This window comes from Alternaria viburni, assembly GCF_023758015.1.
Source record: "Alternaria viburni strain BMP 2772 chromosome Unknown scaffold_7, whole genome shotgun sequence".
NCBI lineage: Eukaryota > Fungi > Ascomycota > Dothideomycetes > Pleosporales > Pleosporaceae > Alternaria > Alternaria viburni.
Window position 1 is genome coordinate 1,169,102 of NW_026055776.1, and position 16,727 is coordinate 1,185,828.

The 16,727-nt window shown below is 52.5% G+C and overlaps 5 protein-coding genes across 5 annotated transcripts; 3 read left to right on the forward strand and 2 right to left on the reverse strand.

The window, feature by feature from the left end:
* Positions 1–600: 600 nt before the first annotated feature.
* On the forward strand, positions 601–2,149 carry J4E79_004365 (uncharacterized protein; the record flags this gene model as incomplete). Its single annotated transcript, XM_049353251.1, has 3 exons — positions 601–871; positions 922–1,770; positions 1,821–2,149. The coding sequence occupies 3 exons, from the start codon at positions 601–603 to the stop codon at positions 2,147–2,149; spliced, it is 1,449 nt and encodes a 482-aa protein (XP_049212630.1).
* Positions 2,150–2,461: 312 nt separating this feature from the next.
* J4E79_004366 (uncharacterized protein) lies at positions 2,462–4,571 on the reverse strand (the record flags this gene model as incomplete). Its single annotated transcript, XM_049353252.1, has 2 exons — positions 2,462–4,153; positions 4,200–4,571. The coding sequence occupies 2 exons, from the start codon at positions 4,569–4,571 to the stop codon at positions 2,462–2,464; spliced, it is 2,064 nt and encodes a 687-aa protein (XP_049212631.1).
* A 927-nt stretch (positions 4,572–5,498) lies between these two features.
* Positions 5,499–6,872, forward strand: J4E79_004367 (uncharacterized protein; the record flags this gene model as incomplete). The annotated part of the gene is made up of 2 exons (XM_049353253.1): positions 5,499–6,002; positions 6,051–6,872. The coding sequence occupies 2 exons, from the start codon at positions 5,499–5,501 to the stop codon at positions 6,870–6,872; spliced, it is 1,326 nt and encodes a 441-aa protein (XP_049212632.1).
* A 1,520-nt stretch (positions 6,873–8,392) lies between these two features.
* J4E79_004368 (uncharacterized protein) lies at positions 8,393–11,179 on the reverse strand (the record flags this gene model as incomplete). Its single annotated transcript, XM_049353254.1, has 3 exons — positions 8,393–8,457; positions 8,607–9,836; positions 9,946–11,179. 3 exons carry the CDS (start codon positions 11,177–11,179, stop codon positions 8,393–8,395), a joined length of 2,529 nt encoding a protein of 842 aa, XP_049212633.1.
* A 4,333-nt stretch (positions 11,180–15,512) lies between these two features.
* On the forward strand, positions 15,513–16,697 carry J4E79_004369 (uncharacterized protein; the record flags this gene model as incomplete). Its single annotated transcript, XM_049353255.1, has 2 exons — positions 15,513–15,686; positions 15,918–16,697. The coding sequence occupies 2 exons, from the start codon at positions 15,513–15,515 to the stop codon at positions 16,695–16,697; spliced, it is 954 nt and encodes a 317-aa protein (XP_049212634.1).
* Positions 16,698–16,727: the final 30 nt, after the last annotated feature.

Sequence of the window (16,727 nt, forward strand, 5' to 3'; positions counted from 1 at the left end):
AGATGTGTGAAGAAAAAGAAAAGGGCGATCGCCCGAGTTATCTATATACCTGGGTACTCGAGATTCTGGAATGTACCCCTCGATCCGCGCATAACACGTACGTCGGCCCATTGTTTGTCGTTAACCCCGTTCCGATAATCCTGTCTCAGACCCCGTAGACTGCATAGCGCCGTTGAACTGCCGAGTGTGTGGGCTCAGGGCTTCTAGTCTACTGCACCACTGTGGATACAGTAGGCATCGAGATATACATAGTCCTTTTGCAATGAATAAGGTCAGAACTCTCGGTCGGACATCGAGCGAACGAGGTCCGGGCTGAACGTAAGGGAAATCGAGTCTGAGGCTCAGACATGTAAGTGTGACGCACCTGCATGTATTCTGAGGTGGTGAGACCGGAGAGCGGGCCTTTCCGCACTGGTACTGCACGACATTGCCCCGCCTAGTCCAGTGCACAGACCACAAAATTTCTACGTTCGCCGCCGTAAACCTCGGCATGCACGTACAGGACGGACTACTTCACATCCGTCACGGTGATCGCTGACACATCCTTGGTGGATACTATTCCGCTGTCCAGTTTCACGTCTAGAAAATTAATCATCAAGCATGGCCAAGCGGAAACGTAGCGCGAATGCGCAACTGCAGGCTGCAAAGAAGCAGTACCCGAACAGCATTCCAAGTCCACCACAAGATGCGAATCCACTCGAGCCAGCAAGCGTACATTCGGTCATCTCATCTGAAGAGATCGAGGTCGCAATTGAGACATTACAAACGCTATCCGCACATCCACTACTGATCAAGTCAAAAGCGTGCAAAGACCTAAGGACCGCTGTATACGACTTCCGTCAAGCATGTACTACCGGCCTGAACTCAGCTGGTATGTCTAATATCATGTGTTTCAACATCGAAGACTAAGCGTAAGAATAGATGGCAGTAACCTCACTGCGCGAATATCAGGTGCGCTCACAGACGCCAAGTACACAGAAGCCCTCATCCTGTTGGCAGAGATGCGCATCAGGAAAGACACCCCAACACTAGGTGCTCTTTGTCGTTGGGTGCGTACTCTGGACGTAGTCTCCGGACTGTCCATCCACGTGCAAGTCCCTAGTCATACAGTGGTCGGTACAAATGCGCAAAACGACGAACTGATTGGGGTGCTGGATTCGATACTAAGAGTCACGGGTCCGACAGACACCACAGCCCACGGCATAGACATCGCATCAGGTATCTCATTACAAGACACCTGGGATCTACGAGGCACCAGCAAACCCACTCGTCAAGTTCGACAAAGCGTTGAAGACAAGAGCATCTTTACATCATGCTCTCCAGATCTCAAGGACCGTTTCCGCATTATTGAAACTACCGCCGGTCTGCAGCGCAAGCCACCAAATCTTCATCCCGCAATCCTCTACGCCTCTCAAGACGACGCCGTGCTGCTCGGCAAAGGACCCAAGACGGAATGCTTCAAGCACCCAATCGTACCCAACCTCCGACTGATCAAGGACGTACTTTCTCCAGAAGAATGCTCCGCCATCATCGCAGCCGGCGAAACTATAGAGTTCATCCCCGATGCGCCGATGCGACCGCAAGGTGAAGACACTAGTGTGCTAGCCCACAACTTCTACTGGATCGTCGACCAAGCATTCCACGACAAGCTCTGGGAAAGAGTAAAGGCCTTTGTACCGGACAGCGTGGCTGGCAAGAAAGTGCGCGGTATCAACCGACGCTTCAGAGTATACAGATACGTGCCTGGTGCTGAGTATCGTATGCATATCGGTTTGTAGATTCTGAACAAACTAAAATGATCCATATGCTAACTCTGGCAGATGGCGCTTGGCCACCTTCAGGTATCGATCCCGTCACCGATGCTTACAAGTACGATGCCTCGCCAGCCGATGCGCGCCAGTCTTCTCTCTTCACCTTCCTTATCTACCTCAACGACGAGTTCAAGGGTGGGGAGACGACTTTCTTCGTTCCTAGTGTTAAAGAGGGTGTCATCAATGCTTACCCTGTAAAGCCTATCATGGGCAGTGTCGCGGTATTTCCACATGGCGAGGCGCAAGGAGCGCTACTTCACGAAGGCACGGGGGTTGTTGAGGGTGCGAAGTATGTTATTAGGACTGATGTCGAGTATGATGTCGACAGTACAGCCTGAAGAGCTGCGCTTCATGTTATACTACAGCAGAGACGGCCGCGCAATTTCGCATCGAGTCTGTAGAAACACATCACAACAAAATATCAGAAGGATACAACTCAGTTTCATGCAGCAGACAGATCCCATATCGTCATTTCCAGTCATCCAGAACGTGCTATGTAGTCATGCTAACCCCCCAAGTCCCAACCCAATATCGTTGCCCCCCAAAGAAAAATGGACAAACCACATCATGTGTATAAAACATCGTCACAAGAAAAACCCTTGAACCTAGATACCATCAAACGCCTCCCTAGTAGAAAAGAACATAAAAACCTAATAAGCAACACCACTAACCTTCCTCTGCGTCATCCCACTCCACCCACCACCTCTCCCCTCCTCAGCAATTTTCCCACTGACATCTCTCCTGCGACCCGGGGTACCCAGATCCGACTCATCAAACTCATACGGGTTGATGTAATCGACACCGGAGCGGCTGACGACGCGCGGCGACTGGCCCTGCTTGGGTGTGTAGTTCGCCTCGCCCGTGCGCTTGATGCTCGTGTAACTCTTCTTGTGCAGCGTGAACGGCGAGCCGGCCACGTTGTTGTGCGTGGGGACGGGTGGAGGTGTGTTGACGGCGTATTGTTTTGTGGCGCTGGGGAAGTGGTTGGGTTGTTGGCGGAAGGAGCCTTTTGTGGGGGAGGGAGAATTGGAGGCGCTGCGCACGCCTTCGGTCGCGGCTTGGAGGTTGCCGTAGTACCGCGATTTCGGGGTGCCGGAGCGGGAGTGCGAGCGGTCGAAGGTCTTTTCGGTGGAGATGGAGGTTGTGGTCTTGGTGCGCTGGAGGCTGGGTGGGGGAGGGGAGGCGGCTTTGTAAGGGTCGTAGAAGGTGGCTGTGCCGGGGGGAGATGGCGGGTTTTGGCTGAGGGGGTTCATACGCAGAGGTTCGGGTGCCTCGGGCTCTTCTTCGTAGTCGGAGACGTCGTCGTAGGGTGAGACAGTGTTGTAGCCGTTGTTCGCGTTTGAGGGGAACATTGTCTGCTTGGGCGCTGGGTAGTGGTCGTGGTGCTCGTCTTCCTCGTCGGGATGCACGAACCAGTTGTCGTTCTTGAGGCTTTGCTGGGAGTTACGCTGGAGAGAGAGATCACCAGTCGCTTCTTGTTTGGAAGAGCGTGCGGTTCTGGGAGGAGTGTGGAAGGATTCCTTCGAGGAGGACGAGGTAACGTGGGATCCAGCACGAGAGTGTCTTTTGATGTTCGCTTGCTGAGAGAGCATAGACTTGCGTTGAGCCAATGTCTGATCGTCTTCCTCATCGTTGAGCAGATCGTCACGGTGGTTGAGTTCTTTGCGGGACTGGTACGCGGAGGGAGGCTGAGAGTACATGGAGAAGCGCTCCCTGGACTGGCGAGCTGAAGCAGGTGTATGGGGCGAATACGTAGTCTCCGAGTCTGTACGTGTGTGCATGAATGCGACCTGGTTCTTGGTAGGGCTTGGAACGTCGCTGTAGATGTAGGACGGTGTCTTCGAATCGCGGCGGTCTCCGGCAATGGTGCTCTGGTCGCTGAACCTCTTCTCTTGGTCTGACGTGAGAGGTGTAATGGCTGAGATTGAAGAGTTCTTGTGCTTGTGCTTGGTCTTTCTGCGCGAAGTCAGGTTGTCCTCAAGCGGGTTCATGTCCGGCGGCAGCTTTGAGATCTTCCTGAAGAGGATAGCCAAGTACAGATCAATGGCGGTTGAGAGAACGTGGAGGCCGCCGGTAGCAATTGCGGTGATCCATGTTGTCAACAGGACTATGTTCGTCTCATTGTCTGTAGGGAACATGGTGCGCCAACGCCCAAGTGTTCCGGCATCCATATCGGAGTTGCGACGAGCCATGAGGACGGTGAAGACGTAGAACGGGATGAAACCAGCGTCGGTGACGAGAGCGAAGAAGTGGTAGCTGGCGGAGCTTCCGGCTGGTCGCGTCTTGGGATTACGGACTAGATGGTATATCGCGTATAGACAAACGATGAGGTCCACACCGGGCTGTTTGTGTTAGCGAAGTCTTAAATGTTGACTGAGTTGTGCATACCGGTATCCTCAAAATATAGCCCTCTGTATCTTGCGCACCGCGAATGAAGATACCACACAGCATGATGCCAATTGCGCCAAGCAGAGTAAGGATCTTTAGACTGAACTGGATCCATCGCGCAATGTCGATGAAGACTTTCGTCTTCGGGCTCATTTCCTTCGCGTGTGTGTTACCATACGGAAGGATGAGGTAGCTGTCCGGGTGCTTATTGAAGTCGATGTAAGGACCTTCCTGCTTCTTCTTCGGTGGTGGAGGAGGCATGCGACTAGCCATGGTAACTGCCTTCGGATTGAACGTCGACCGGGTGGGGTCGGTGTCAATCATGGAATCCCTCGACGCTGCGTACATATGGGGCTGCCAGCGGCCTGCCATTGTTGCGATGGAGAGCGAGAAGTAACGAAGGAAGGAAGTTCTGCTGCACACGACCGTCAGAACAGAAGGTGAGAGACGTCTTCTCGCTTATTAGCAAAGAGATGCAAATGCTGGTTGATAGTTGACATGGGCCCACGCGGGGACCTGGGGTGATATGTATGTAAATATGGGGTTGTCATGACAACAATCAATATCGACCAATGTAGATCCAGAACGGCTCATGACGTGAGGAAGCACGGATGGGACGGGTTTAGGCATTGACTAGTCGCAGCCACGAGCGGCTGAAACCTGTATTAGCCAGGAACATGTGGGGGCCCAATGAGTTGCAGCAAGGAATTGTGGTCAGGTTTGCTTTGTCGGTGGTTTGGGCGGCACGTTGGGCGGAGGAGAGGCCCAACAATACCGTGACCATATCATGGTAAACACGAAGCATTGAATTGGACTTGCTTTCGCGGATCATGATTCCAGTGTAAATGTGATGGTCGCGGCGTTGCATGGGTCCAAGGATGGGTGCCATTGACCTCGGGAGCGTCCTGTTCGGTGGACCTTAGTCATCTCGAAGTTCCTCGTGCGGCGATCGCCGCTATCAGATGCAAGGACCTCTACACCATGCACCTTCTCCGGCGCCTACAGAGGACGCCCTATGTTTGCGCTAGCTGCACTCAACGCATATCAAGCGCGTCGGCTCCGATAGTACGCGACCATGGTACCTTGAAGCATGCGAGAGCGATCAGCACGATACGATATCGGACAACAAAGCCGTCTCCATACAACAGCGCATCTGCAACACCAAGACCACTTCGCAATGCCTACAGCACGACTGCAACCGCGCGCGGGCGCCTTCGCGTCGCAGTCATCGGCTCTGGACCGGCAGGCTTCTACACGGCATACCGGTTGATGAACAAGAACCAAGATGCCGTCGTGGACATGTACGAGCAACTTCCGGTGCCGTATGGGCTTGTCCGCTACGGTGTCGCGCCGGACCATCCAGAGGTCAAGAACTGCCAGGACACGTTCGAGGAGGTCGCGCAATCCCCGCGCTTCAACTATATTGGCAATGTGAGGGTTGGCCACGACATCGAATTGGCCAAGATGAAGCCCCACTACGACGCGATACTGTTCTCATACGGCGCAAGTGAAGATAGGCAATTGGGAATTCCAGGCGAAGATTTACCGGGTGTATACTCAGCAAGGTCTTTTGTAGGATGGTACAATGCGCTGCCGCAGTTTCGGAGCCTGGAACCCAATCTCCAAGCTGGCGAACAGGCAGTCGTCATAGGGCAGGGAAATGTGGCGCTGGATGTTGCGCGCATCTTGCTCAGCCCTGTTGACAGTCTACGGCATACCGACATCTCGGAGCAGGCTATTCAGACACTATCTGAGAGTCGGGTGCGGTCCGTGAGGGTCGTTGGCCGTCGTGGGCCAATACAGGTACGTCTCACTATTCGCATGCATTGATACATCGCTTACCAGAGCCAGGCTGCCTTCACTGTCAAAGAGGCTCGCGAGCTCATGAACATCCCCTCCGTCGCCTTCGAACCAATCGACCGCTCCCTCTACCCACCCGAGATCAAGAAGCTCCCCCGAGTACAAAAGCGGATAGCTGAAGTCCTTCTCAAAGGTAGCAAGGCTACTAAAGAGGAAGCGTCTCGGTCATGGGCCCTTGACTTCATGCAAGCGCCCAAGTCTATGCACGCAGACGCCGGCCACCTGTCGTCAATCGCCTTTACGATACAACAATTCGTCCCCGACGCCAGTCCCTTCGACCAACGAGCCCGCGTCGCACCTACAAACGAAGAGACATCGCTGGAGGCCTCGCTGGCTTTTAGATCCGTAGGCTACAAATCGACAGGTCTACCTGGTCTTTCCGACATCGGCGTACCCTTCGACGAGAAACTCGGCATAATACCCAACGACATGCACGGGCGTGTCATCACACCATCGGCAGGGCCTGGCAGCTTGACAGCTGGTCACGTTCATGGGTTATACTGTGCAGGCTGGGTCAAGCGCGGACCGACCGGCGTCATCGCCAGTACCATGCAAGACGCTTTTGCATCTGCAGACATTATTGCGCAGGACTGGGAGGCCGATGTGCCATTTTTGAACGATACCAGCGGCGACAATAGAAGCACGGGTCTCGGCTGGGATGGCATCAAAAATAACGTTACTAGTACAAGACCGCTGAGTTGGTCGGACTGGAAGAAGATCGATGAGGCTGAACGAGCTAGAGGCAAGAGCAAAGGGAAGGAGAGGGAGAAGTTTCAGAGTGTGGAGGAGATGCTCAAAGTTTTGGATGCATGAAGACATGTTTTAAGAATTTTTAGACACAATATATGCATGGCGTATTGATCCACTATGTGCGTCTCTCCCGCCGGACATGTAGGTGAAGTTGGCAGCCTTTTGAAGTGTGCTTGTCGTACATGTTCTTTCTTTTTATTCCTCAAAGACTTTAACATAGAACCTGTATCATCATATTCTAGTTTTGTCACGATATGTAAACAGGCGGCGCAAGTCTTGCTCTTAACATTTGGCACATCAGCACCAGTGACGCGTTTCAAACACGAGCACATTATTTGCATGGACGGTGCACACAGCCAGACGCAAATCATGAGTTCCTAGCTTATTGGTTTGAGAGAGCAGAAACTCGCACATTCGCCAGTTCCTTCAATTTTTTGGAAATTTGTGCCAGAGATTGGTGTGCAGAAGTCATCTCCAGGCATCGTTGAAAGTTTATATAGCTCGACATGCCCACTAATGAGGCCGAGAATGTACGAACTGAAAAGATGCATCGCGACGTGCTGTCGCAAGGTGCTCTTCTCATTTACCGGACCTGAGTTGTTTTGCGTTTCTTCCGCACAAGTCATGATGGATGGGGGCTCCTCTTTTGGAAACACAGCTCAGGAAAAGACATGTCTCGGTTTCACTTTATGTTTTAGTTTCTTGAGATCGCGCGGTGTGTTGAAGAGGAGAAGATGTCTGCAAGGCCGAGCCGGTTTTATACGCTCTTGCAGCAGCCGGCTGCATGGGAAAGATCTTGGTGAGTTTTTGGATACAGAATGTAGCCGCTGCTAGTCGGATACTCCAGGCCCACCAACATATAAAAGACTTCATTTGGTTTTTGGTTTCCGACATGCGTTCCGTATATTCTCTTTTGAGAGGCAGCGCCGCAAAGCATCCGTTGGTTTGATAAAAGGTTTGGAAGAGCAGAGCTCAGAAGAATCGTCATGGAAGAATACGAATCTGATTTTGGAGCAAGGTGGAGGCAGCGACCGACATCGTCTGGAATATCTTTCTTTTGAGGTGTCGAGAAAGAGTAGAACATCTCAAAGTTGTATGTTGGGAGACGACCACAACAAGTAATCGTGGAAGGAAGTTTTTCGAGCTCAGTCTCATGAGTCGGACTGGAATAATTTTTGGAAGCAGGCAGCCACGTCCCAGACATGAGCTGGTAGTCATGAGGTTTTGAGAAATCTTTCGGGAGACTTTGTGCGATGAAGAGTGAACACAAAGTATGAAAGACGGGTTTATATACTCGGCTACCGACCGACGGTGGCGTAGCGGAAACTACCGGGTCTCCGTTTGTACCACGGAGTGACCAACGACATGGGCCGCGATCATTCGCATCGACATCGAGCTTGGTCACTACGCGAATGGTCTCTCAAAGTGTGCTTCATTTGGATATATTCCTAGTTCTCTATCATACATCGTGGTATACATGTAGTTCGTCTACCCTCCGAAGTACCCTTCCCTATCGGTTCCCAAACCCCATAAAGCTATCCCTCACGGGCACATTCCCATCTATCGGCCTGCTATACCTACTGCTAACAGTCTTCTGCGTCCTCGTCGTCATATACAAACTCGCCGGCATAGGTGGAGGCCACAAATCCTGAACAGTAACGCCAGTCATTCTCGGTCCGGTAGCGGCTGCCATTGGGGGCCGGGGAGACAGCAAGGGGTCAAACACGCCTGAAGAGGGGCGGCGTTCTCCATAAGTAGTCGACCTGTTGTAGAACTCTTCATCGCCATAATTCATACTCTGAACTGGGTATGTATAGCCTCCGGTTTTGGGGTTGTAGATGCCGCGCTCCTGGTAGTTGATCCGCTCTTCGGGTGAGAGGAAGTTGTCGTCTTGTGCTTCAGCTTCGTTGATGCTTCCTTCTTTCCTGAAGTTGAATGGAGTGCCGATACCACTGTCTTCGGAGCCTTTGAGCTCTTCCGTCTTTCGTTGTGTGAGTTTGGGTTTGGTGGTGATCAATCTGGAAACCGATAGCGGATCTTTCCTATCGAAACCGAACGTAGCCATCGTGTCGCTTCGTTTGAGCCCACTAGAACCAACAGTCGTTGTTCGAGTCATGCCGGCTGCCTCTTCCTTGGCAATGTGTTGTTCCAACCAGGCCCGAATGCCGACTAATGCCGTGGCACTGATTTGTATCATCAAGACAATACTCACGAGACCAGAAACGCTCGCTGAGGTCAGCACCGCGTCGGCGACGCAAAGTGATATGGCACGCAGTGTGGCGAAACCCTGCAAGAAGGCGAATTGGCCTAGCCCCAATAGTAGCTGGGTACTGATACCACTGACGAGGTAGATGCGTTGCGGTGTCTTCGCAACCGCGATAGGGCCTTTAATTCCGGCGAATGCTGCGGGTGAGGGATGTGGAATCTCTGTACGAAGACGAACGATGGAGAATCCCACTGCTGGGAAAAGGAATATGAGACAAATGAGGCCCATGATGCCATGTGTGTCGCGGAAATGACGAGAGCTTCCCATACCGACCATGCCTAGGATTATACCAGTGATGCCTAGAATGGCGAACGTGATCAAAAAGCCCATACGCCATTTCCTGTTCTTGGCTTCATCCACTGGGAAGCCGGTCAGGACGGAGAACCGCCAGACTACACCCAAGACAAGGTATAATGGAAGGAAGGTAAGAAATGCGAGACCAGCGAACAGGACGTGTAGTCCTGTAATGACTGCAAATGGGACCAGCGCCAGGCCATTGATCTTCACACTCTGGCTTTCGATGATAATCTCGAACATGTTTCCTTCTGATAAGACTGTAATAGGTCCTCGGGGCAGTGCTTGCAATACCGTTGGGTCGAGAGTCTGACCGAGTTGGCCCATCGCTTTGCCCATCATAGTAGCGTTCGCTTTGGCCGCGGCCATAGCACCAAAAGCTGCGGACGCGATGCCGCCGATTCCCTGGCATGTGAGAGTATCGACCAATTTCTGTGCGCCTTTCTGCGCTGTGGCGGGGTCGATAGCTATAGGGAATTGGCTGGCTCCGCCTTGAGATTGACGGGCGGTAATCGGACTAGATGCTACTGCGATGTGTCAGTATATGCAAAAGCTCAGCTAGCAGCAATTCCTTACCTACACTGGAATCCTCGTGGAACTCTCCGACAATGCTTCGACGTGATGGAGGAGCCACATCAGACTTTGACATGCCCTGAGTGAGGTTTCTGACGATCTCCGCAACCAGTATCGTCGCTTTGCCTGTAAGCCCTCGCGCAAAGCCAACAGCCGAGCCGTTTAGCGTATCGTTAAACTGTGTCGGTGCCAAAACTGGCACATTGTCGTATGCCGTATCCGGAAGATCGCCACTGATCAAGTTCTTGACTCCTCCGACAGAATACATCGCGCTCACAACGCCTTCGATGGTACCTCTAGCGAGGCCTTCCGCTGCCTTCGCACCATCGATACCCTGCAATGCTTGAGGTGGGTTGTTCGCGATGAACGATTTCGCTTGTTGAATGGCGGTACCGTTAATGAGCAGGTTGGAAAAAAGGTTTTGCGTGAAACCTTCCGCAGCCAAGGCCGTTTGTTCGTTGTCGCTGTCAATATTACTAGCGATCATTGGCGGAGCATCCACTGCTTTGAAGTTCAATCCGATGGCAATCCCCATGCCTATACCCGCACCAGCTCCCGCAGCCATAGGTCGGAGCATGGCCTGGAGCTCGGTCGTGTTGGGGAAGGCCGTCATAGACCCGATGTCTAGATTTGAGAAGTTGCTGCCCTGAATGAATGACTGGCTAAGGCCTCTGGCGAAATGCTTTACGGTTCTCGGAAAGTCTATCGTGTCTGCTGTGGGATCCACAGATTGTCGCTTCTGATTCTCAGATCCTGATGGCTCTGATGCTGTCAAGCCCAAGCCGTTTCTTGCGCCTTCTCCTAGGCCCAGCCCTGCTGCTGCCGCGATCTTGGGAAGATTCTGCATGAAGCTCGAGACACCGGAACTATTTCCCAAACTCTTGATAGTGGCTCGAAGGTCAATGTTGGATACGATCGGCATTGCAACCCCAAGACCAAAATTTCCAGCTAGACCCTCAATGCTCGAATCCGACGAAGGCGCGAAACGTTGCTCTGTCAGACCGAACCCTACTGCAGTCGCGTTTCCAATGCCAGATGCCAGGGCAAAGGCCGCAGGGGCGAGAGAGAAGTTGTTGTCATCGAAGGAAGGGGTAATTTGCCTCGATAGGCCGTTTCCAAGTTGCTGAGCGACGAGGTTCGCACCACTTGCTGAAGCGTTGTAGGCGGTGGCGATGCTCGAAGCTATCGCGTTGGCTTCCTCCATGTCGGTCAGGTTGAGAGCAGTCGTTGTACCCATTCTGCTAATGGTTAGTCTGTTCGTTGTGGTGGGCACCTACGTACCCTAAACCTATACCCAGAAACAAAGCGGGTGTACCAAGGGAGCCCGTCATCAAGTCCCCTAGGCTGCCCAGTACACCGGCCAATCCACCTGTCAGATTGAACCCGCCTATACCACCAGCACCCGTCAAATCTCGGAAAGTACTACTGATGTCATCCTGCAAGTCCCTCCTCTTCAGTTCTGACCCCTCTTTCGACCGAACGTGCTTGATACCATCCGTGAGATTGGCGCCAAAGTTCTGGAGACTTTCCGAACGAAGCTTCTCACCGATATCACTGGAAGATAGTGCGATGGCTTCTGTGAGTGATAGTAGCGCACTACGCAACCTTACGTCTTGGTTGAGCGCATCGATGGTCTGTGTAGAGAAGATTGCTGTGAGGCTGTCTGGGTAATGTTCGCTAGCGAATGATCCCCGTGAGCCGAACCAAAAGGCAGCCGATGAGTAAAGCAAAAAGAAGGTCGTAAAGCATGCCAGTAGGTGCCAGACCGGCCTTTCAGAAGCAAACGCAAACATTATTATAAGGAGGTAGTGGGGTATCTCAAATACATGTGCAAGAAGAAACCAGAAGGCGAATGTGTCAATGGCGGTGGCCTGCCACAACACTCACTCAGGAACCAAGAGTAGGCGCCCGGCCAAGTGCCACAGCGATACTATATGTCGAGCAGAGTGGACATGGTGATGCTGTCCGGGGTGCCGTTCTTGAAACATCCTAGACGTAGAACTAGAAACGCTAGAAACATCAGAAACATGCCCACTTCATGTCGTACGTGCAGCATATCAAAGAGGCGCATTATGCGCTGGGGCCTGTTACTCCGTAATGCTGACACTTGCGCGAGGATCGCATTGCTGTGGATGGAGAACTGCTCGCAGTGAAGAAGTCTGACTGTAGTACAGGTCAGAGAAATATTTCTCCAAATCGAAGCCAGCTAGCCGCTCGCATGATCGCAAAACACAATTGTGGCCGAGACCATCTCTCGACGTCGCACAGGGTGCTGAAGGAGCAATAAAACAGTATTGCAGAGGGCTTTACCTCACTGCCGGGCTGTCCTAGTGGATGTGATCATCCCGCGACCGGGCCGTTCGGTAATGCGACGATCTTGAAACATGAGACATTGGCCAATGACCATGCACAACATTGAAGCTGTGTGATGAGCATTTTAGACGGCCAGTCAAGGTGCGAACAATGCCTGTAATGCTGGCGAATGGTAGTTGTCAAAGGACAAGAAGCGCGTGCCCCCGAACATTGCGGTCCAGGATACCTTCGCGAGCTCCGATGTTGAGGCTGCGTCTGTGGGTTAGCGACTGTGGAGCATGTGAAGTACCAGATTTGCATTCACGGCACGCGCGACAAATTCGCGTTCTCTGTGACACGTGCAGACAGCTCTCCTGGAGCCGCAGGTGCTTGACAGCTCCCAGGTCGTGTTACTCAGGCCGAGTAAGGTTTGAGAGGATGAGTGTCTATCGCATCCGGACCTTCAGATTGGGCGGGTGTGATATGGTTGCGATGTTTACGTTCGATTTGCGATGGTAGGGGGAAAGTTAAAAACAAGTCGACTGGACGGGTGAAGATGGAAGGAACAGACGCGTCACGCGTCGCGTGTTGAGCAGAAGCTGACTAAGCGCGCGTCGGCTGATCTGCGCCGAGACGGCGTGCGTTTCCCCACGTTCTGCTTCCTTTCCACAACACGAAACAGACAGCCACCTCTATTGTCTAGAGATGCAGTACACCTGCGATCTACCACATGCGACGACGGAGATCAAAGACTTTGCCTGCTCTATCCTGGCTTGGTGAACATAACGCAGAGACGCCATGGGATGGCGTGTATCTGGAAACTTGGGGAACAACAAGAGACGACGCACTGGGCTTGAATTTTCCTTGATATACTGTAGTGTCCACGCTCCTTAAGATGCTCAAATGACTTCCGATAATGACTGTTTGAATCTCCCAAAACCCATTGCACGATACGAGACGATCTCATATTGCCACAACATCAACATCAACATCTTACTCCAATACAGTCTACCCCGCATGATACATCCCACTCATCGCCTTACCCGACCCAAAACCATGAGCCACCTCCGAGTCATGATCTACTGAATCAGCATCATCCCAATCCTCATCCTCCTCTCCATCCCCAATAACAAACATACTCTGCAGCTTCTCTAACTGCTCCATATGATTCACAGACATCCTCTTGCTTTCTTGAGCAGCACTTTCACGCATGACAAGCGAGTCTTGACGCTCGATGAGAGTCCACGACGCTTTTTCTACAGCTTCGGCACTCCTTCCAGGATCCAAGTCCGCGGGCTTTGTACCTGCAGGCAACGCAACGGCTATTGCTACACGGTTGATGATGTCTAGTGCAGAGGGAAGAGGACGATGCTGGGGCGGTATGACTAGGTTACCGATGGTTTCGAAGTGGCTGATAAGGGAGAAGCGAGTCTCGGGTATGGAGAGACGTTGGGATTCTTCGTCTGCGGTAGTGAAAGCTGGGTTGGAATGAGGAGACTTGCGTCGAGAGAAAGTGTAAAGTCGGACCGGGTGGACGAAGATAAGAATTAGGAAGATGGTTAGCAAGACCGCGCCTGCGCAGCTAGCGACTATGGCACCGACTTGGTCGTGGGTTAATGCCATGAGTGTTGGCCGGGCTTGAGTTTGTGAAACTGATAGTTTGAAGGGTTTTTGTGGGCTGAGATGAAGCATTGAGACAGGAACTATCTTGATAAGCTGAAGCGACTGTGTGTTGAACGTCCGGACATGTAGTCGCACAGTGCTTGAATCTTGGTCACATTGCGGGCCCGGGGATATCTGATAGCAGGATGCCCGCTAGCCGGTTCGAGCAACCGACCTCCTGTACTGAGTTGCTATTGGTATATCTGTGTCTAACGTGAGAACTGGTCGACGAGCGCGTTGCAGACTCCGTTCAATCTCCTGTTGGCGTTCTTCATTGGCCTTTCTTCGACGTCGATGTCGAAAGTAGCTTATAACTCCGACGACGATGGCTAAGATAGTTGCAGAGCCTAGTATGGAAACTATAATGATGATCGTTTGGTTGGAGATGCCTTGGGGTTGCAGCTCCTCGACTGACGCTTCAGCGGATGCATCAGCCAAATCGGCTTCTTGGATATGTGAGGTGAAACTTGATGTAGCCATCTTCTGGTAAAGCAGATGACAGTGAGATTGCGATCACGGCCTTCGAGATTAGAGAAACATTCTATAAGCAACCGGAAGCATAGCCGAGTATCATCTTTGTTTGACGAAGTTGCAGGAGACAAAGCCGTCAGTGTGCTGCGCCCAGTTGTACCACCGCAGATCACATTACATACAAAGACGATGTACAAAAGATACTCATGGCGAGATATCATGATGAGAAGTGTGGCATATTGCATAGATACCTATTTAAAGTCCTACCTTGTCTTTGAATTTCTCCCACTGCGTTTGTCGAGCTTTCTTCTGCTCTTCGGCAATCCGATTCCAGTGCTCCCTGTAATTTTGAATGAACACTCTCGGCTTCCATTCTTTTCGCATCTCCTTGCAACGCTCTTCCTCAAGGAGACTTTTCTCGGCATTGTAACGCTGGAACCATCCTCGATGAGTGAGGCGGTTGTGAGGCTGAGGCGAGCTAGTGGCAGAAGAGACTGCAGACTTCCACCACGTGCGCAAAGCCTGGAGATGGTGCTGGAAAGATGTCTTGCGTGGCGGTGTGTTAGTTAACGGAAGTATCAATTTCTTGGAGCGACCGAAGAAGGTTCGTTTTAGCTTTCGTGAAAGCAGGAATGCAATGCCGAGAATCACGACAACGGTAATCGGAATAATAGTCAAGGACTTGCGCTCGATCTTCCAAACATTTCGCGTCGACATGATACGCGCTTCAGTCTCGGTAGATTGTAAACCTGAAATGAGGCTGAGATCTTGGGTGATGTACTGTCTAGAATGAAATTGCGGTGAGCGATTCCGTGATAAGGTCGAGACAAAGAGGAAGTCGTGCATGGACAAAGCGATCCAATCAGCATCTAGGGGCTAGTAAGTCTACAATGGTTGGGTGGTAGTAACCTATGTGCAAAAGCACTGATGGAGAACGAGTGGACAACATTGTTCACGATGTTTTCCCGTCATATGGCAGCGGTCTGAGGCGTGGTGTGATGGATGCAAGTAGCGGTGGCGAGCGCGTGATGGTGAGCCAACCAACGACGTCATGAAATCCTCCATATCATCAAGGCCTCTGCCGCCCGATCCCGCAACCTTCATCGCTTCTTCCACCTTTGCTTTTGATTAATCACATCAGTATCATGTCTGGTAACGCCTCGGAAACCGTGGTGGAGAAGTACCGTTACGAAATCCTCTTCGGCGCCTGGCTGGCCGTCACGGGCGCGACATTTCTCCGCATCAAGCGTCAGCCCTACTCGACCCGCCTCAAGATCGAGCAGTACGAGAGCATCTTCAAAGGCACATCGCTCAGTGCCGTGCTTATCGGAATTGGCATCACACCTGCGCGGACGACAGCAAGGCGATTCAGCGGAAATTGAGCGGAGACGCTCGCTATTGATGGTCTCCAGAGAACGGGTGGAGAGGTCGCGTCTGGTTGACCTTGGCGCTTCCCCGCAACTTTCACATGCGAACACCCGTCATCGTTCCTTCCTTCTCCACCACGGGTCGCCATCATGTTTCTTCGACTGGGCTCATCCAGCCTTGAGCTCAGCCTGTGGAACCCCGTCTATGCCGTCACGCCCTTCATCCTGCTCTCCGTCTCAATCCCGCTCGCCTTCTTCGCCGTCGTCACCACCTCAATCGCCGTATCGCTCCTCTCCTTCCGCGCATTAACCGTATATTGCCGTCTCGCCATTGCAATCATAGGCGCATGGCTATCCCCGTCGGCTTCGAAGCCGGTGCCGCTTCGGGCTCCTCTTATACCTTCGTCCGCCCGACACTCCCCGACTGGGCAGCGCCATCGCCGCACAAGCACAGCGAGCACGGCATCTTCGCAAGATGCGGCTCTCCACTCGGCGCATAAGTCACGTCTCCTGAAACATAAGAACAACTCTCTCACGGCGCTCATTGGTACAAGCGAATTGACGCGTGACTTTGAGGGCGTGGGAGGATGGAGAGTGCCGGGGGACGACGACGAAGAGGCGCTGTGGATGGGCATCAACTCACGGCTCCAATTACCTGCCGAGACGCCTACGCGGAGGCATGCGCGGAGTTTGACAGGCGGTGCAAGTCCGGGACAGAGGTGGAGTGCTGTATCAGAAGCGTTTCGCATGAGCCCGGTACAGAGCAGGGCAAGGACACCAGTACGCTCTGCCGTCGAGGACGGATCTGGCTACTTCCCTGTGCATCCCACCTCAAATAGTCGGCGTGGTAGTGCCGGCTCCGAGTCCGCCAAACAACACAGTAGAAGGAAAAGTGGCAGTGGTAGCAGCATGTCAAGTACTGCCTCCGGTCTGGCTATAACGATGAAGGAGGCTGGCAAATGAGTCATTTCCACGGAATACGCTCCTTTCTTG